This window comes from Nymphaea colorata, chromosome 3 (genome assembly GCF_008831285.2).
Source record: "Nymphaea colorata isolate Beijing-Zhang1983 chromosome 3, ASM883128v2, whole genome shotgun sequence".
NCBI lineage: Eukaryota > Viridiplantae > Streptophyta > Magnoliopsida > Nymphaeales > Nymphaeaceae > Nymphaea > Nymphaea colorata.
Window position 1 is genome coordinate 16,407,420 of NC_045140.1, and position 19,320 is coordinate 16,426,739.

The following is a 19,320-nucleotide window of genomic DNA, read 5'->3' on the forward strand; positions in this document are numbered from 1 at the left end:
GATATAATCTATTTTATGTTGATACAATTTCTTTTGGAAAATGCATTAAGTCGGTCTCCTTTTGCGATTGATTTGAGCCGATCCAATATTAATATTTAAAATGTTTTGAAAATATTTATGGAGATGTAAGACTCCATACTTATGTTTAGAACCAGAATTTTGAAAACCGAAAAATTTTCAAAGCTTATGAAATTTTATCTATACATTTAAAAGTTACTTGTTACCTTTGTTATAGTTCTTTGAATTGGGGCAGATTAATAAAATACTGTGTTACACAAAAAATATGAATCTACCGAAAGATGGGACAGATATATACAAACTTGTTTCCATTGTTAAAATGGCCTCTTCTTAACTACGTAATGTTGCCTGTCCAGATCGATTTGGTGCAATTTTTTTCTCCGAGCAAGCTTGCTTGTTGAATTGGGGCACCTTATTCGGAAGTCTTCACGCGGCGGGGCCTGACCATTTCCCTAGGAACGGAGGGTGCTGACGATCCACTTTCAATCCCTGTCTTCTTTCAACGAAGCAGATTCTTTTTCGGAAGCAGGGTCTGTTCGGAATTGATTCAAGAGTACAACTAAAAAACAAAGAAAGAACTATACACTGTATCCTTCGATTAATCCATCCTGTAACGCCTTCAAATAACCATCCGGAGCCATATATGCATATATCGTGGATTTTTTGCAAATTTAAAACGTTTTGGATGTGAATATCGTTATAGGAGACGAGTAATATTCATCAAACACAGGAAGCTGGTTAGACCAACCAGTAATCTCTCCCTCTCTCTCTCTGAAACTGAAAATGAAAGAGCAACAGCGGTTTCTGAAACTTCTAAAACAAGGAAATGGTGATAGTTGTAGCCAAGTTTTGCAAAACCATGAATTCATTCTAAATTAGGGTGAGAGGGGTTTGACCCATGGCCCGAAGAATGCCGAAGCTTCCACCCAATCACTCGTTCCAAGTTCGGTTCCAACACCAAAGCCTCCACCCATCCAAGTGAGTTCGAAGTATGAATTCATCGTCGAAATGCATACCCTTGCGAGCCAATTCTGACCACATCTCCCGAAAGGATAAGCGTCTTCATCAAACATGGATGGCTGAAACACGACACGCTTCTTGTCTTGGGCGCGTCTCATCACATATAAAGTTGGTTACGAGTACATTTTTTTCCTGTTTATGAAGGAATATATTATGCGTTAGAAAATCCCTCTTGTTCATATATATTGAAGGCCGGCCACCCAAGGCATGAGAGTACTGAATTTAGGGGTAAAAGAATTTCGACTTTTTGTAAACGAATTATCAAGAAGAAAAAGATGGAGAAAAGGGCAAAGGTAAATTTTTTTATACAAACCTTTGTTCTTATTACGTCGTCATAGGTTCCACTTCAAGGTTTTTTATTATTTATGGAACCTTTGTTCCTCTAACCAGCCGTGTTTTGAGGAGGGTTAATTTGTTTGTTGTCATTTTTTCTCCTTCGATTTCTAGGCTCTCTTTTCTTTCTCTTTTTCCAACTATTCTTCTCATCTTAAAATGGTGGACATGGAAGAAAAGAAATCTCAAACGTTTATTTGACTTCTTATTATTGGCCACCGAATCCAATAATGCCAAAGAATGTTACAACTGCAGGAAAATCAAATACACACAATAATAAAACAACGGGGATTATTACAATTACACATTCAAACGTCAAAATAGTTAGTTCCCACACAACCCGTCTTGGGAGAACCCATGAGGCGACGTTTCCTTTCCTGGGAAAGTATCTTCGCAAACCTGCAGACGTAAAGAATTTGCATGACTAATTAAATGACATGAACGCTCAATTTCAATAGCAAATTAAACTAAGGAAGCCAGCCAACCCTCCCCATGCATAAAACTAGCTAAGAAAACTCCCCAATTAAATGATATATACACCTCACAAGCGCGTCCTTGTTGGTGCCATGGTTCTGGATGGGTTCGAGCCCGCCAGTCTCCAAGTTCACACGTGAAACAGGGCTGTCCAGTAGGGCTTCACCAAGTTGGCGAGGTTTTCCTTGGTTGATATATCAACTGCTGATGCGTCCCCGGTTAAATCACTATCCTGCTACGTAGAAATATCTATACCCATGACTACCCATTGTACTAAAAAGGAGAATTTCATATTTTTTTATAAGTTTTTTCTTTTATGATAGAGATACACAGCTCTGTCACCATCACATGGCCATCAACTCCAGTTAAAATATCGGGTAGGCAAAGAAACAAGACATTTTTTGTTTTTGTTTTAGCGGTATTTCAGTAGCTTGAAAATATAATTCGGTTTTCTTTTCTTTCTTTTTTTTGAAATTAATTTTCACTCTATTATCTTAAAATCAATCTTCTAAACAATTTTCATCAAGTTTGACATAGTAAGATCTGGCATTTACCCGTTTTCCCTCACAGTGCAGCTCAATGCATTTTATATATATTAAAAACATGAAAATGTTAATTTACAATGAAAATATCCAAGGATATTATTTACTTTTTGTGCTCAATTAATATAACTGCAACGTAAATATTTAAAGTTCTCTGAAAACTAAAACGAAGAAAAATTGAGAGAATTGAAAAATAAGTTGGAACTTAAACATTTTTTAGTAAAATTGGTTCATGTAATTAATCTTAATGTTACAATGAAAAACCTGTGAGAAATAAATAAGAAAGAAGGCGAATACCGTCTCCATCAAAAGGTAGATCCACACTGCAATTGGAAAGTTGAAGGTTAAAAGGCCCTTTTTTCATGCGTTGAATTTTTGTTCGTTCGTATCTGGCAAGCCCGGACTCGTTCCATTTATTTCCTTCCCCATTTGAGAGTGACTCCTGACCCACCAAACGTTACGAAGGCGATGAGATCACCATGAAAAGGTTCGGACAACTGCCCTCGTAAAATTTTATTATTTGTTTCTTCACAAAGAAGAAGAAACCAATGGTATATAGTCTTATATATATATATAAGACGAAGGCCTTTTGGAATTTGGAAGCATGTGAATGGATGAGGTTCATTTTGTTGAAAGCCATTTGTTTTTTGTTATCATAAATAAATATCTGGATGCGCAAATAGTTTTTCTCTGAGCCAAGTGCTTGAAAGACGAAGGAGAGATGGAAATCAACCATGTCCGCACTTGACTGACAGAAAGTGTCGATCAAGGGGCCGCCCCCACCATTCAACAACCATCCCATTACTCCCCATTTTGCAGCCAATCCTGCAGTATATTTGTGCTCAGCTTTGGCCGATCCTGTCCCGATGGAGATGACTAAAAGCCTTCAACGGTCTGTGGGTTTAACTGCTAAAAAATCTGAATTTCGTTGCACCATTTCCGCAAGAACTTCACTCACCGCCACCAACGTCTATATATTTGTTCAAACAAAGAAGAAAATAGGTAAATTAGTGGCAAATGATGCAAATGGATGAGGGATGAACTCTCATTTCTCTCATTACAAGTTACATGCACATACTGTCAGATTTAAACTCCGAAACTGTAAAACTTGCTAAAAAGGTCGCCCAGTGGCAATATGTAAGTCAGATTACAGGGAGATTAACTTCTTGTTTTATAAACTTTAACTCAAAAGAACATATAGATTAATACCGACAAAGGTGAAGTAAAGATGATTGCAGTTAAGGGCCGTATCCATTAATACGGCCATGGCCTGGTCAACCGCAATGTTGCTTACCGGATTATTAGCAGCGACGCCTCCATCGACAAGGTTGAAGCTCCTAAGCTTCTCCCCATGTTGGTTCTTTGTTTCAAAGTTGTGGGCTGGGAAGTACGTGGGGGCTGCAGATGTGCTGATGCATATATCAGAGAGCAATGCGTCTTTGCTAGGGTCCCTTTTCAGCTGAGCAAAGACAATGTTGGCGATAAGCACACCAATTCAATTAATCCTTCAATTCTCAACATATAAAGTTCTATCTATATAACCATGCATGGATGTGGTGATCGTATTAATGGCGCTAACCTGAAAAGAGGAGAAGACGACGGGCTCAAGAAGTTTGATGTCGAAGGTGGGAATGACCACATTGGTTAGCGTCTGGTGCAATTTGGTGTCCCCAAACTTGTCTTTCACGAGCTTGTGCAGATATTCACCGTCATATCTTGGTCCAGTCGCTGCAGCTACCAACTTCTTGATGCGATTAATCCATGAGACACTGCACCGCTCATCAAGGCGCCAATGCGACAGAAACGAGTTCAATTAGATGACAGTGCTCCAGTTCACATGAAGCTACCAATTCTACTGTTATTGTTACCAAGTAATTGATATTTGAACTTAAGCACCTAGCTTAAAGAGAATGATTTCAGTACATAGAGAGTCGGGATATTTTAGAAATTATTTAAAAAGAAATGCTCCTTTTAACTTTTTCATTTTCTTTTTTTGTCATTACAAAAGGTTTTTTTTTTAATTAACCAGAAGTATTTTTATCATTAATCATTCTGAGGTGTACATAACCCTCTTCTTAGTTTAAAGGGAAAGACCACCAACCTATTCATTTGCTTGTAATATCTCAATTCATATAGCAATATTGACAAGCGTGCACGACTATTGATGTAGTCCCTGTTGTCACACAAAGGGTGATCGATCAGGTGGGTCGAACGCTAGGTCGGGAATACTTTGTTGACTTAAAATATTGAAGAGAACGATCTATCTGTAGAGGAAAAACTTACCTGGATTGTGGGAATATTCTGGGGCAGTTATCGAGGTAGAAGGGTACGATATCCTTGGCTGCATAAAGCGGCCGGTTGGCCGCACCAGGCGCAGTAAGCATGGAGGCCACCAGACCTCCCGTGCTTGTCCCAGCTATGACGTCGAAATAATCTGCAATTCTTGCGTTTTCCCCATCCAGTTCCTGCTCATGAGAAACAAAATTAAATTTTCAGTCTCCAACTGATACACACATTGTTAGGAATTGGGACTGAACTACACCTCGCTTGCGATGCATGTCCATGGAAAACTGTATGATGATTTGCAGTGGATAGGTGATATTAGTTTGATGTAGGCAATTGGTACCTGGAGTTGTGCTTCAAGGAACCTAAGGATGGTAGCCGGGATGATGCCTCTGATGCCACCCCCATCAATGGCCAGAATGGTGATGAGGTTACCGTCGGTTGGTGGCTGCAGCGCCTGCACTTGCATTGTTAATGCTACCATTGATGAGGGGGAGAGGGAATATGTGTGTGTGTGTGTGTGTTACTAGAACTTCAAAGGAACAGTATGAAATTAAGCAAGCTCGTTGTGCAGAGCCCGGGAGGAAGAAGCTCTGGAGTTGGTAATAAAGGGTGGTAGGGACGATCAGGGGTATTGTGTTGAGGAATGGTGAGCCTACGCTTAGAATTTATAGCTATAACGACAATATGGGAACCTCCTTTCCCCTCAACGAAATGAAAAATATGGCATCTACGATGACTCAGTCGGACAGTCGCTACACAAGTTCACGCGTTTGAAATGCTCGGTCAAGTGATGAAGGGTTACGCAACAGAGGTGAAGTTCCACGTTGCTACAGTGTTTAAAGGATCTATCTCCCAACTAGACACCGCTTCCTAATTGGAAACTTTCAAGCACTCATTTCTTTAAAGCGATGTTGATGGCCACGTAGTTGGGGTATTTTTAAAATTTTTTATAAAAAAAATAAACATTTTTATTTTTATTTTTTCAACTTTTTGATAACCACTTTTTATCTTTTTATTATTATTCTTTATTTACTTTAAAGAGCATTTTGATCATCATACATCCTATGCACAATTTTCCATTCACAAACCTGGACCTGTCCCATGTACGGAAGCCTGGAGCCCGGGTTCCAGACCAAGTCTGCTGACCGGTTGTCTGACTTGGTTGCGGCGCCCCTCGAACGAGGGTGGACTCCATCCAAGCCCATACGTCAACCTCCTCCTCCTCCACCTGTTCACTCCGTCCAGGCCAATTAAGTCTAATCTACAGCAGCCCCACTTAGTTAGCTGTACACAGTCTGTGATTCACATTACATTACATTGACTCATTGACATCATTATTAAGTTATATACATGTTACTGTGGAATAAATACACCACAGCTGCCCCACTTAGTTAGCTGTACACAGTCTGTGATTCACATTACATTTTTTTTACTCATTGACATCTTTATTAAGTAATATACATGTAACTGTGGAATAAATACAAATGGCAATAAAACAATAAAAAAAAATTGCGCATAAGAAATCACTAGTGTGACTAGTCCACGAACAATTATTTAACTACAATAAACGTATATAAATCAAAATTGATACTATTGATTTGATCTTCAGCATCCATTACTGACATGCTCAGCTTATCCCCACCTTAACCAGAATGGTGCTGCGGACATAGTGTCGACCACCATCAGACCAGACTAACAAACCGAATGCATATCCATCTTTAGCTCCTCTCTTCAGTTGTGCAGCTACCTGAAACTTCCTTTCTTCGCCGATTGCCCCGAACTCCAAACTTTTTGGCTCTACAGATACGAAAATTCCGGGAGGTGATCGGACTCGAACGGTGTAAGTGGCCGGAGCGCCGCCCACATTCTTAACTGTTCGTGAGATGGTATCTGACCCGGTGAGGTTGATGAAAGTAATTGAAGGGTAATTCAAGTCCCCAACCTTGGGCTTCTCCGAGGGACAGTTGTATGTCTTGTTGGTGATGTGAGCAGCAAAATCTTTGTTATAATCGATGGCACACAAGAATCTAAGATAATCCTTAATGCCGATGTCGTAAACCAAGCCTGGATCTGTGACCCTGTTTGCATGAACATGACCTGCTCCATAACTAAATGGTGTTGCCTTTTCCAGAGAGGCGTTGAGCATCGATTCCTTCTTGTTGTCAACTTGCATCGCTTCAAAAAAAAAGTAAGCAAATACATAATATAATTCATATCATAAGAATAGTGTTTAGGTATTAATAAACTAAAAAAAATTACAGAATCGATCAGTAACAGTACAATATCTCAACTGTAATCTCACTAAAGAGGGCGACTATATTTCCAAAGGAATGATTAAAGACGGCATGCAACTTCTTGTAGTACCCTTACCAGTGGTCATAATTGCAGACTTGATAGCTGCAGGACTCCAATCTGGATGAGCTCTTTTGAGTAAGCCCACAATGCCAGAGACATGGGGGCATGCCATTGATGTTCCAGAATCAAGATTATAAGGCACACGGCGCTTGTCATAAGGAACACCTGTGGGTGATGTTGCTTCACTATATGCAGCAAGGACATTCACTCCTGGCGCCGTAATGTCAGGCTGTCACATGAAAATGAAAGATCACGAGTCTTAATCTTAGGCTACTTCACATAAAAATATCACAGAACCTTGACATCTATATATATATATATATATAAAATTAATGAACCATGACTCTTAACATTTATATTTTTTTTCTATCGAGAACTGACAAGCCCGCCGTCATAGGGGATGCCATCGGCAGCGGCCCCTGGTGGTCGTATAGTGATGGGAGGGAGGGACGAAGTCGAGCAAGGGAGAGAGGGTTGGAGAGCAAAAAAAAAAAAAAAAAAGAAAAAAGAAAGCATAACATCAGGCCTACCTATTTGACAAATAGATGTTGCGTATAATAATATGTATGTGAGTGTATGTGTGTTTGTGGAAGTCAAAAGAGCTTAAGATTTATCTGCAAACCTTGAGAATTCCTGGAATAACAGAGTTAGGCCCCTGAGACGAGAAACCAGCCATAACTGGCGCTGGTTTGGTTCCTAGCTCAGTGATTGGGCGCGTGATATATGCGACTGGTGACCTGCATATATTCATAAAATAAATCAATCGATTCGTAGTTTTCCAGGAACTATTTAAGCCGACAAAACCTTCACACGTTCAAATAATATGTCATATACAAATTGCGCACATATATCCTTCTACCTAACATATATTACAAAAGCCACGTGTATAGAAGTGTATAATCATTATTATTAGATATAATTGATTTAAAACCTGTTGTATCATGCTTTTCACGTTATATGGGCCAAGGCCAATGATGAAAAGTCTCAACAAGTAAATGTGTATGTAAAAGAAAGGTACGAAATCAAACAAAAACTTAACTGCAAATAAGACCAAGTTCATTGTTTGGTATTTCTACTAATCGATCAATTCCAATCTTATTTTCGTAAGAGAATAAGAGCAAAAAGATTATGCGATACTTTGTCGATCTAATATACTTGAAGATTCTTTCCCCGTCGGATGCAGTGACATGAACTGCGGGAAGAAAGTGAGCGTCGGCGATCATATCATTTGCACTGATTGGGTCGTTGCACAGAATCATTCCAACACCTCCTGCCTTCCATACTGCATATCCTTTGGCAACTCTTGCATTTGCTCCACGAAGGCAAGAAACAATTTTTCCTTTTGTTTTCACTGGATCAAGGCTACCCTCAATGCAAAATGTACTGGTTATAAATAAGAAAAGAATAATCAAGTTAACTCTCAATAGAACAAAGCATGCGCATTTGAAGTACAGAATCTAAATTACTTACGCAGCAGTAGCATTAGAAATTTTGAGGTCTTGCCCTGCGACCAATGGATAAGCCTTCCTTTGAAGAGAATCTGGAGAAAGACTTTGCCCCTAACAGTACCGTTTCTAAAAAAATATTAGAACATTGCAAATTGCTCCATCTCGAAAACATATATGCTAGGATTATCATTTGTTAGCTAAGAAAGCAAGTCTATTTGATTTAGTATGCAAAACAATGCATACGGCTCACTAATTAAATGGTAAACAAGAAATTACATCAAAGATAATGATGTAAATAAAAAAACGAAACTCAAACGTTTAACCTTGAAAGAAGTGCCATCACCAAGAACAGCATAACTAATAAAGTCTCTGTCAAATGTGCTTGCTGCAACAGTGATTAGCCAGGGAGCCAAGTTAGTCACTGTGCCAGCCTTTGGCCCATTGTTCCCACCTGATGCAACCACCACAATGCCCTTGCTAATGGCATGAAATGTGCCGATAGCAATTGCATCTTCAAACAAACCAGCAGGATCACCTCCCAGTGATACAGAAATAACGTCGACACCGTCACTTATTGCTGCATCAAATGCAGCCAGTACATCTGCTCCAAAACATTTGCCATTTTTGCCAAGTACTGGTGTCCAGCAGACCTTGTAGATTGCAACACGGGCTCTCGGTGATCCGCCTTTGGCAGTGCCATGACCATAACCAAACACGCTAACATTGTGTACAAAATTGCCGCCTGCTGTTGATAGGGTGTGGGAACCATGGCCGTTGTGGTCACGAGGAGAAACGAAGCCCTCTGTGTCAGCATGGTGAACTGCATCGATGTAACCTTTATCGTAGTAGCGTGCACCGATTAACTTCCTGCAAGTGATCCAAACTCAATAAGAAAATTAGTTTCTCTTTACACTTAACAACTATAAACCCTTTTACTAATGCCCTGCACATGCCATTACTTGTAACTTTTTCTTTAGTTCCTATTTGAAGAAAACCCAACTCAATTTTAACAAGAAGAGCACGCATTTAACTAGAAAATCCAACTCAATTTTACCAAGAAGGGCATGCATTTATCTATGAAAATAAGCAAAGAGGAGGCTAAACAGCAACTTGTTCTGAGAATAAACCTGTTACATTTAACACCGTTTACATCAGTTTCATTTTGGCACACTCCCTTCCACCTCGCAGGAACAGGGCCATACCCTTCATCTCTGAAACTCTTGGACTCTGGCCAGGCCCCTGTTTACACCGAACTAAAATGCATTACTAGTGGAAAAACAAGGACTTCCGAACGTTTTGTGCTTTCTAGGCTATGTTGCTGCAGAATCTTAGTCTTCTGTCTACGATTTTTTGATTGAATACTATCTTTTGTACTTCTACTGCAAATTAATGTTTTCAGAAATGCAAGTATGGACGGTGCTTTCGATGGTCAATTAATAATCATTAGGGCAACTATGACCCGATTTCTCGAAATAAACATTCGCCGTCCTTGTTTATATGACCTCCTTTGTTGGATGCCATATTTTGGAGTTGCTATATATGTCTCAATTTAAATGAGTAAAGATCCCCTAGTTGAGGCCCTCCAAAACACAGAAGAACGGATCGTTGCAGAATAGATTACAGAAAAAGTAACAGGAACGACGCACCTGTGTCAAGATTTGCAATGATCACGTCTTCACCGAAGTTGCCCTTCTCCCAGAGGGAGCCCACAACAGGGGAGCCGCCTTTCTCCAGACCCATGAATCCCCATGATCGAGTCGTGTGGAGGAAGAGACCATTGTTCGGAAATATCGACAGAACACGAGGGTCCTCTAACACGGTCCAAATTAAATATCATTAATCAATTAAACCACGTATATATAGGAGATCTGCAAACTTGAAATTAAGATTGAGGCGCAGAAGCCACGAATATGTTGCAATAACAATAATAATTATTAGTAGTAGTAGTAGTTGACAAAACAAGAACAGAGCTACTAAAGTTTTGTCCTTCCCATAACTGAAATTGCTCTAAGCAAAATGGCTGCAGACGTTGCAGTAGATTACACGAGAAAAGGAAGGAGACAAACGGAAGGAGGGACCTGAGTAGGGAACAGGCGTATGGCCCTGTTTCTCAAATGAAGGAGAAGGGAAGAGGAAATAAATTAAGAGCATGGCGGTCTATGTGTGGTGGACTCCAAATACAATGGCAGATTGCTATAACTATTTTCCAGTTTTGGTGATAATGCAAAAGCACGCTTACGTACAAATATTTGGTACATTTGTGAATATAAACTCCGATTTCATAACTTAAGTTGCTTTGATTTGATTTAACAGAGTAAATGGGTTCATCATTGGCCAAAAAAGCTTATAAATCTTCATTATTTATTTGTAAATCTTACCAAAAAGATATGGTTTTCTAATTTTCCAAAAGTCGTTCGATTTTTGAATCAGCAAATACACTTTGGAACTCATTAGCTCTCAATAGTTAAAAAGCAGGCTGCCATTAAACTTACTCTTAAGCCACTCTTGTAAGTCAAATTTAAGCAAAAGGTTAAAAAATAAACAAGAAGAAAATGTGTTTTATGTATATATATTAAAGGGAGAGGGAACGAGAGAGAAAGATATAATACTTGCAATGGCGGCAGCGTCGTATTCGTCGAGACGTGCAGCAAAGCCGTTGATGTAATTTGTGTAGGAATAAAAGACGGCATCTTTGGCTTTCTCCTTGCTGCAGAGGCCCACGAGTGGTTATACGTCAAATACTTGCATATCATGGCAACTGACTGCATGTTGTTCTTTATCAATGCAATGCAATAAGTGCAGGAAAAGTAAGTTGCATTTGAAAAGTAAAAAATTAAATTAAATTGCAGATTTTTTATGTACCTTCCTAGAAAGGAAGCAAGAAACTGATGATGTGAATCACTGACCGACTCATGACCGACTGCATCGGGTGGTTCATGGAAATGTGCTCCCAAATAAACGATGTATGACTGTCACCACCATCAAGAACGTCCAGTTTGGTATGTTTCGATGCCAATAAACTGAAAGAAAGAACAAGAGGGAGAGAGAGAGAGATGCAACCTTTTGGAGCGCAAAAGTGGGTGCAAAGAATAAAGCAAGAAGAAGAAAAAAGAGCTTCCCCATCGCAGTTTTATCGATGCAATGACTTGAGGCCTCTGTTTTATTGGGGTACGTAGACAGTTTTATTCGGGCATCTTCTACAATACTAAAATGGTTATCTATCACAATTCACAAATGTTGCTGAAATCCATACCTCTCGCAGAACTTTCTCTCTCTCTCTCTCGCTCTCTCTCTCTTTGGACGACTACCCAATATCTCATTTGAAGTAATTCAGATCATTCATATCCAGGTTAGGTTTTCTCGATTCAATCTGAATGGCGTCATTTTGTTTAGATTCAGAATCCAACACATGAATCTGATCAATTATTAATTTTGTGTTTTTTTACAATTTGCAAGTGAAGTAAATCCAAAACAGATCAACATTTCAACAGTTTACTTTAATTTGGTCAAGGCTAGATATTGCTTTAGGCTGTTCTTTCTGGCTCCAGGTTTAAATCCACATACGATTTGGTGAGTTCTAATAGTCAGACTTAACAATTTAACCAGAGTGCGAATCATTTACATTCGTTGTCTGCAGAAGGGTGCCAAAGGTCAGGCCTCTACTAATTAACTTGGTTGGAGGCTCAGGCCCACAAAATCATGTAATGGATTCAGTGAGATAATATGAATTAACGGAGCCAATTCAGACCTTCGGGAAATAGTATATTTTGACTAGATTGGATACGTACTTAGTGCTGTCATGGAGTTACTGTGATATAATCACTAATTTTCGTTTTTGTTTTTCTTTTGTTACAGATAGCTAATTCTGCTCTCTTTTTTCAGTTCCTTATATTTCGGCCAAGATCTTCTCAACAAGAAACTGTTAATATCAGAAAATTTTACCTTACTAATCAGGTATAGCATTGACCAATATTTACGACTACCAATGTGGTCATTTGCTCTCCGAGTACCTTTCTCTCTCCCCGTTAGACACCGGAGAGGTAACGGCAGAGGAAATTCGAGTTCAATGGTGTTTATGCGCTTACGAGTATTAATAGGCCTTGTCAACATAAAGGGAAGGTACTTGGATCCCTACCATAATCGATAGGGAGATAGCCCCCGAAGAGGCCAAAACCCCTCCCTTTTTTTCCCTACTGTTGAGGTCTAGGGCTGCTTCGTATCCGAGTAGAGTTGATACACTTGTCAACCCACCATGGTCAAAGAGAAGTAGAAGTTTAGATGAATTCCCATCTTAGTCCAAAAGTATTAATTGAAGTTTTATGTACTTTCCTGACGGGACATGAGCATTTTGCCTTGGTTGATCAATTCAAGAAATTGGTCTTTCGCCACATGATCCTCAGATGAAGAGCACTGATGGTCACTCCTGTGCCTTTACCTTTCCATCGATAGCTTGAAGGCCCAAGTGTCTAGTGAACAGGCTTCAAGAAGCCGTGAGCAGTTTGATTGCCCCGAATTTGGAGTGTCATGCTTCGTACTGTTTATGCCTCTGCTTCAGAATCTGTGGCGCAGAACTATTCAGATTGAATTCACATCAGGTTGCTACTCCATGGGATCGCGTAGCAATATGGGCCACTCATCTCTTTAGTACACAGATAACCCACATAAAGGGTTCCTATTAGCGATCTTTTAAAGTGAAATTGGCGTATACCTTATCCTCCCCAGTTCATTCAGATGTGCGGTCCTCCTGCCTAATAGAAAAAGTCTCTCCATTGCTTCAGCGTCACATAAGGAACAAGCTGCAGGACTAAATCGTCGTGCCATAAAAGGGAAAAAGGCAAAACACCAAGACACAGAGAGTTTTAACGTGGTTCGACTCAGGATCGAGTCTACGTCCACGAACAAAGGTTTCTCTCTCACACGCCTCAATCATTTGTGTGAGAGGTTCCATTAACATTTAAAGGAATACAGGGGTCATTCATTTCCTGATTTCTAGGATCTTGATTGGCATCAATATCTTGAAGATATTGTTGGTTACACCTCTGATTTTCTTTCCTAATCTTTTGGTCAACAGAAACAACAACAATTTTGCCAGCGATATTGTTTCCTTGAGCATTATCTTCAATAGCCCCCCTCAAGCTGAACGGCCTAGGAAGGACGTTAAGCTTGACACGAATGGATTCAAATGGTGAGCGAGCAAGGGGCTTGGTCATGGTATCAGCAAGTTGGTCAGTAGCTGGAACATGATGAATTGTAAGGCGATGATGTTGCACATGATCCCGGATGAAATGAATATCGACTTCAATATGCTTAGTGCGTTGGTGAAAAACCGGATTGGCAGTCAATTGAACAGCACCCATATTGTCACATAAGAGCCGGGGAATGGTGGAAAGAGGGTGACGAAGTTCCTGTAAAAAATATTATATGGAGAGAACTTCGGCGGCAGTGGAGGCCAATGCCCTATATTCTGCCTCAGTACTGGAGCGAGCAACAGTATTTTGCTTCTTTGCAGACCACGAAACCAAGGAATCTCCAAGAAAGATGGCAAAGCCGGTAGTAGATCTTCGATCATCAGGATTGCCAGCCCAATCGGTATCAGAATATGCTGTAAGAGAAAGGTGCGAAGACGGCCGAATAAGAAACCCAAGATGAAGAGTGTGCTTAATGTAGCGAAGTATGTGTTTGACGGCAGCCCAATGAACAGTGGTAGGAGCTTGCATAAACTGACAGACCTTGTTGGTAGCATAAGCAAGATCGGGTCTGCTAAGGGTAGCATACTGGAGAGCACCAACAATTTGGCGATATGGAGTAGGATCAAGTAGCGGCGTGCCATCAAATTTAGATAACTTTTCGCCAACAGCTAAAGGCGAAGGAAGGGGCTTGACATCAACCATGTTGCTTTGCTTGAGAAGATCTTGCATATACTGGCGTTGAGAAAGAAAGAGTCCTTGAGGTGTAAACTGTGCTTCAACTCCAAGAAAATAATGTAGATGCCCAAGATCTTTTATTGAGAATGCACACCCCATTTGACATATAAGCTGATGAATGGCGGCGGAGCAGCTTCCAGTGATCAATATGTCATCAACATAAATAAGAATAAAGATGGAATGAGAACCCACAAATTTGAGAAATAGTGAAGTGTCAATCTTGGAGGCGGAGAAACCGTTTGAAATGAGAAAGGAACTAAGGCGTTGAAATCAGGCTCGAGGTGCTTGCTTAAGTCCATAAAGAGCTTTCTGTAACTTGCAGACATGATGCGGATATTGAGTATTAACAAAGCCTTGAGGTTGTGACATATAAACATCTTCAGATAAAGTGCCCTGTTAAGAACGCATTGTGACCTGATTGGACCCACAATGCGTTTTTTAATAGCAATGAAAGGATTAGGCATGAACAACCGGCTACTTTCACTTTTAAACTTGGAAAATCATGACTAACGTGGACAATGAGGATGAAGACGTTTCACTTTGACAAAATTAGCTGGTCGAAGTTTCGAAATCTCTAAGTCCAAGGACAGCGTTAAATGTTTGATTAATATGTCAGGCTTTACAAATTCTAGAACTATATCCGGATATGGTGGTGGTCAAGAACACTGTAGCTACGACGGAACTGACTGCTAAGATCTGTAGTTGAAAGCTTTATAACAGCCCTGCAGTCAGCACAGAATGGGGAGCTGCCCAGGAACAAAACGTATGTTATTGGAACTGAACAGCACCGAAATAAACCAATTTGTAACTGCAAGTTTTTTACCTTTCATTCCGCACATACTGTTAATACCAACAAAGATGCACACTCATTTCATATCCCATTTTGGAACTCATAGAAGACTTCAATGTTTCCTGGTCCTTTTTCATGCATTTAGATGCAAAAGGTTGGTGAGTTCTGATCTTCTGCTGGAAAAAAAAAAAGAAAGAAAAAGAAAAAGAAAACTTAATCCAGATCAACCGATGCATGGTAAAATGATTTGGTCACGCTGATTAATGACACATGATACAGATAATTCGAATCTGTTGTTCTGTTTGGCTTAGCTTCTTAGTCACACAGAATGGACCACAGTTCCATGGAACTAGTATAAACACAAAACAGATGTATGTATATTGATTTCATGTAATACTTGTATGTTTTTCATACTAAAGCTTCCGTGCAGCTTGAACCATCGCAAATCCAATTGAATGGATGATATACACGAGAACAGAACAGCAGCACACTGCAGAAGTGCAGACGTTGGTCCCATCAGCTTTAACAAAGCCTGTACATAGTGCAAAAATTAAGAGCACACGATGAACACCATTACAAGAACAATCTTCATACTTGTTCCGACTTAGAAGCCTTTCCATGTGTCCAGAACTTCCTGGAATATCTCACCGATCAGCTCCCTGTCAGCACTTTGCAGGAAAACATTGAGATCATCACGGATATCCAATATTTTGCCAAAGTTAACCAGGTAAGCAATGCAGCTTCTTTTAAGCCTTGGCAATTGATACATATAGGCATCTTGAAGCCTGTCAAGTACATTTTTAGTGTCAATATCTTCAAGAAGGCTCTCCTCACACAGTTCTTTCAGATCAGAGACATCATACTTATCCGCAACACGGAGCAAAGCAGATCTATGTGCCATAAAATCTTCAATTTGAGCAGCTCCATATAGGTAACCCAGAAAGGCTTCACAAACATCAATAGTCATGTCACTGATCTTAATGGTCGACAGCTCTTTTTCTTTAAGGTTGTAAGCAAACATGCTGTGGAAAACTGGTGATCTGCTGGCTAAAATGGCTCGATGAGCTCCAATACTTCCATTAGAAGCATCAATGGTGACATCAGTGTGTATCTGTTCAGACAACATTCGTCCTAGGCTGGACAAGGCAGCTGTTGTTGATCTGTTTTGTGCTGTTTCTTTGAAAGACCAGATTGAGCATGGGTCACCACCCTGGTTATGCAGCAAAGAAAAATCAGTATCTTGAAGAGGGAAGCAATATGGTGGATTCAATTCTTTTTATCATATACAAACATTGAAGATTATGAAGCACCATATATGGATGCAGTAACAATTGAGCTAATTTTTTGGAGTTTCTCTTTTTCTTCAGAACTGTCTTAGAAAATAGAAAGTAGACAAAGTTTTTCACTATATTATAATCAAAATTGAGGAAAACATAGTTGTTTAATGCAAACCTTGTCTACTTTTCGTCATTTGAAATGTAAAGTAGATACCTAAACTGAGAAACAAGGGCTTCCAAAGTGATGATGGAAAGTTGTATTTAGGTGAGTTCAATGTTTTCATTTTTCCTGTTTCCCCTTTTTGAAAGAATGTGAGTTGATTTCAAGACCACACATTTTTTAAGGAGTGAAGCAACATGATAAGCAGAAGCCAGATATTTCCTGTGGTCATAGGGATACAACTGAAAACCCAATAATTTCAGAAAATTAGATCACATCTACTTCATGCTCATTTGTGAAAATCTGGATCCAATAAGGACACAAGCTGGAAACCTTTCCACATGAACCCCAAAAGCATGAGGCAGAAGAGCACTTCGACAAGGTCGGACAGTTGGAATATTGGAAACAAATTTTGCATAACATATGCTTATAAAACTTGTCTGGGACCATGATCAGACGACAGTTATGTCTACATAAATAAACCTAGGAATAGAAGAATAATAGGAAAACACAATGGCAGGACAACAAGGAACAAGCAGGAAAGTGCATACTTCAGGAGGTATAATCTTCAAATCCAGAAACTCTACGTCAATTATGAATTTCCCAGCAAACGAGATATCTAGCGGCCACACGAAATCTTCACTGCTCTGTAGCAACTTGTCACTGATTTCTTAGGAAAAGAAAAAACGAAAATAAGTTTGGTGTCAAGTTATATCCAACTGACTTCAGCAGCTACATGCTGGAAGAATAACCTTTCACTTTATTAATCTGCATCATTTTCCATTTTTAAAATGGATGGCCTTGTTGCAACTTGCAACCACAACTGAAGAAGAAAAGAAACTTCTATCAAGCTTGTTTACCAAACTTTTGAATCTTATTTGAACTTGAGTAGTTGGTTTAACAGATGCGCAGTTGCAACATCTTAGACAAGTCATGTGATTCAGATCTCCTACTTGGACGAGATAGTCCGAAGCAGATCGTAAATTCCAAACGCCCATGTAAAGTTTGTTCAAAAAGATAATTCACTTAGTACATAGTTTCTAAGAAAGTACAAACGAGGTCAAGAAGCAGAAGTACCGGGATAAACAAGAGTCCTACGATTGCCGTTAGAACACAGGAGCCGAATTACAAACGATGCGATTGGTGCCGGTTCTCTGGACAGCTTCCCAATATCCGGAAATAGCCGTATATGTAACGCCCTGCTCCTCTCTATCGATATGAACCTGTAAATTTTTTTCCTAGATTTTGATAATCTTTATCACCATTAAGAGAGAAAAGTTTAATTGCTGCCTTCAAGTTTCATAAACTAGTAAAACACCAAAGTGGATATATCAGGCAACAGAAAGGCGAAGAAGTTTGAAACTAGTTAAAATCTCGGTGTTCACAATCAAGAAACAGATATAAAGCTCAAGAACCGATTGAAACAAAGCAAATTTCTTTCCTGCAACCCATTTTCACTTCAGTAACAAGCACCATCTACCTAATACCAAGAAATCGAGGAGGGCTAAAAGCTGCCGAAAACGACACAAATAAGAAATATGAGGAAGCCTAAAAACTACTAAAAATCTTACATCATTTCACTGACCAGCATTATTCCAACCCCAAGAGGGACCTGAATCCCTATTATAAGCGAAATTAAAAAGTTGGGGAGAGCGAAAAAACTGCTACAGACCAATTAAAAAACTTGTTCACGGAACCGCCATCATCCGTTACTCACCAGTTCCACCTACCAATCCTGAAGGGATCCGATTTCCTGTAAGGGGAACCCGCTAGGTTGTCGATCTTCCACTGTGCGAGGCGTGCTGTGGTCTCGACACGATACGTGCTCTCGCTCATCTTGAACTTTAGGATATCGGTGAGCTCATTGATGCAATCCAGGATTCCTTCCAGGAAGTCTCCAGGCTTCCCCAGGTTTAACCGGTCGTAGAAGATGGTCTCTCAGTGACCATGGAGTGGAACTCTAACTTCTTCCTGCTGGCTGGGGACGGTAGCGCGAGGTTTTGGCAGCCCGTATATAACAGATTCGGATTCCTACCTTCACGCAACCATGGAGTTGGACCTTCCTTTACGCTACCATGGACGCTACCATGCTTTTTTGAAACGGCGTTAATAACCAGCTTCGGCGTCCGGGAAGTCTACCAGAATTCCTGTATTGCGATCGAACGAAATAAGGTGTGACCTATAAATTGATAATCAAGTGGAAAAACGTCTACATACTTTTCATTTTGCATCAGTTGGTAGCGTGTCTCAGCTGTCTCACTTCGAATGAGACGATGTCAGGGAGTGACGATGGCACCGCCTGTCCCAACCGCCCAAGCTCCAAACCAATTACCTAGTGGATGGTTTCTCTCTCTTGATCACAAGTGATGGCCCTTTCTTGGCTTGAGTTCATTGATCAAATGGGGAGTCCGCTAGCCCCACTATTGTAAAAGTAAAAAAAATTGAATTGAATCAATCAGGCTGACGCAGGAAATCCATGTACTACTGATTAGTTGAATTGATTTACCACTAATTTTGCAGTTTCAAGCCTACTTTCACGTTGCCAGTTAGCCTGGCCCGGGCTCACAAAACTCAGAATCGTGTCAACGTAGTAAAAAGAAAAGGTGTTCAAAGCTAATGCCTAAAGGGAAGCCATTTTGACGTTTTACTACTACAAAATTTTATGCTATCAGATGTACGATCCTTCTTAATTA

General features: G+C 39.9%; 4 protein-coding genes across 6 annotated transcripts; all 4 read right to left on the minus strand.

Moving 5' to 3' along the window:
- Positions 1–1,661: 1,661 nt before the first annotated feature.
- Positions 1,662–5,294, minus strand: LOC116250338 (patatin-like protein 2). Of its 2 annotated transcripts, none has more exons than XM_031623967.2 (6): positions 5,014–5,294; positions 4,671–4,852; positions 4,489–4,560; positions 3,967–4,156; positions 3,682–3,846; positions 1,662–1,770 (listed from the first exon to the last, which is right to left on the minus strand). In XM_031623967.2, the coding sequence occupies exons 1-6, from the start codon at positions 5,152–5,154 to the stop codon at positions 1,696–1,698; spliced, it is 825 nt and encodes a 274-aa protein (XP_031479827.1). In that variant the 5' UTR covers positions 5,155–5,294; the 3' UTR covers positions 1,662–1,695. The 2 variants fall into 2 exon arrangements, with proteins under 2 accessions (XP_031479827.1, XP_049932884.1); XM_050076927.1 differs by lacking the exon at positions 1,662–1,770 and adding an exon at positions 2,493–3,357.
- An 877-nt stretch (positions 5,295–6,171) lies between these two features.
- On the minus strand, positions 6,172–13,833 carry LOC116250339 (subtilisin-like protease SBT5.3). The gene is made up of 11 exons (XM_031623969.1): positions 13,443–13,833; positions 11,339–11,396; positions 11,086–11,183; positions 10,123–10,287; positions 9,604–9,715; positions 8,800–9,343; positions 8,499–8,587; positions 8,166–8,411; positions 7,651–7,765; positions 7,044–7,257; positions 6,172–6,848 (listed from the first exon to the last, which is right to left on the minus strand). The coding sequence occupies exons 1-11, from the start codon at positions 13,831–13,833 to the stop codon at positions 6,301–6,303; spliced, it is 2,580 nt and encodes an 859-aa protein (XP_031479829.1). The 3' UTR covers positions 6,172–6,300.
- Positions 13,834–13,893: 60 nt separating this feature from the next.
- On the minus strand, positions 13,894–14,499 carry LOC116250340 (uncharacterized mitochondrial protein AtMg00810-like). The gene has a single exon (XM_031623970.1). The coding sequence runs from the start codon at positions 14,497–14,499 to the stop codon at positions 13,894–13,896; it is 606 nt and encodes a 201-aa protein (XP_031479830.1).
- Positions 14,500–15,545: 1,046 nt separating this feature from the next.
- On the minus strand, positions 15,546–18,970 carry LOC116251228 (BTB/POZ domain-containing protein At1g55760). 2 transcript variants are annotated; one of them, XM_031625375.2, is made up of 5 exons: positions 18,845–18,970; positions 18,345–18,774; positions 17,705–17,850; positions 17,179–17,297; positions 15,546–16,400 (listed from the first exon to the last, which is right to left on the minus strand). In XM_031625375.2, the coding sequence occupies exons 2-5, from the start codon at positions 18,461–18,463 to the stop codon at positions 15,795–15,797; spliced, it is 990 nt and encodes a 329-aa protein (XP_031481235.1). In that variant the 5' UTR covers positions 18,464–18,774; positions 18,845–18,970; the 3' UTR covers positions 15,546–15,794. The 2 variants fall into 2 exon arrangements, with proteins under 2 accessions (XP_031481235.1, XP_049933050.1); XM_050077093.1 differs by lacking the exon at positions 18,845–18,970 and having other exon boundaries at positions 18,345–18,792.
- Between the last annotated feature and the right edge of the window lie 350 nt (positions 18,971–19,320).

Excerpts from the sequence above, each read along its gene's own strand:
- LOC116250338 (XM_050076927.1), bottom strand. The coding sequence starts at position 5,154 with ATGGTAGCATTAACAATGCAAGTGCAGGCGCTGCAGCCACCAACCGAC. Across the intron at positions 4,853-5,013 it reads TCCTTGAAGCACAACTCCAG|GAACTGGATGGGGAAAACGC; the intron begins GTACCAATTGCC and ends TCTCATGAGCAG. Across the intron at positions 3,358-3,681 it reads GCGTCGCTGCTAATAATCCG|ACGTTGGTGGCGGTGAGTGA; the intron begins GTAAGCAACATT and ends ACAAATATATAG.
- LOC116250339 (XM_031623969.1), bottom strand. The coding sequence starts at position 13,833 with ATGGGTGCTGTTCAATTGACTGCCAATCCGGTTTTTCACCAACGCACT. Across the intron at positions 11,184-11,338 it reads CTTGCTTCCTTTCTAGGAAG|CAAGGAGAAAGCCAAAGATG; the intron begins GTACATAAAAAA and ends GGGCCTCTGCAG. Across the intron at positions 8,412-8,498 it reads ATTTCTAATGCTACTGCTGC|TACATTTTGCATTGAGGGTA; the intron begins GTAAGTAATTTA and ends ATTTATAACCAG.
- LOC116250340 (XM_031623970.1), bottom strand. The coding sequence starts at position 14,499 with ATGGGGTGTGCATTCTCAATAAAAGATCTTGGGCATCTACATTATTTT.
- LOC116251228 (XM_031625375.2), bottom strand. The coding sequence starts at position 18,463 with ATGAGCGAGAGCACGTATCGTGTCGAGACCACAGCACGCCTCGCACAG. Across the intron at positions 17,851-18,344 it reads AGGATTGGTAGGTGGAACTG|GTTCATATCGATAGAGAGGA; the intron begins GTGAGTAACGGA and ends AAAAATTTACAG. Across the intron at positions 17,298-17,704 it reads TAGGACTCTTGTTTATCCCG|AAATCAGTGACAAGTTGCTA; the intron begins GTACTTCTGCTT and ends TCTTTTCCTAAG.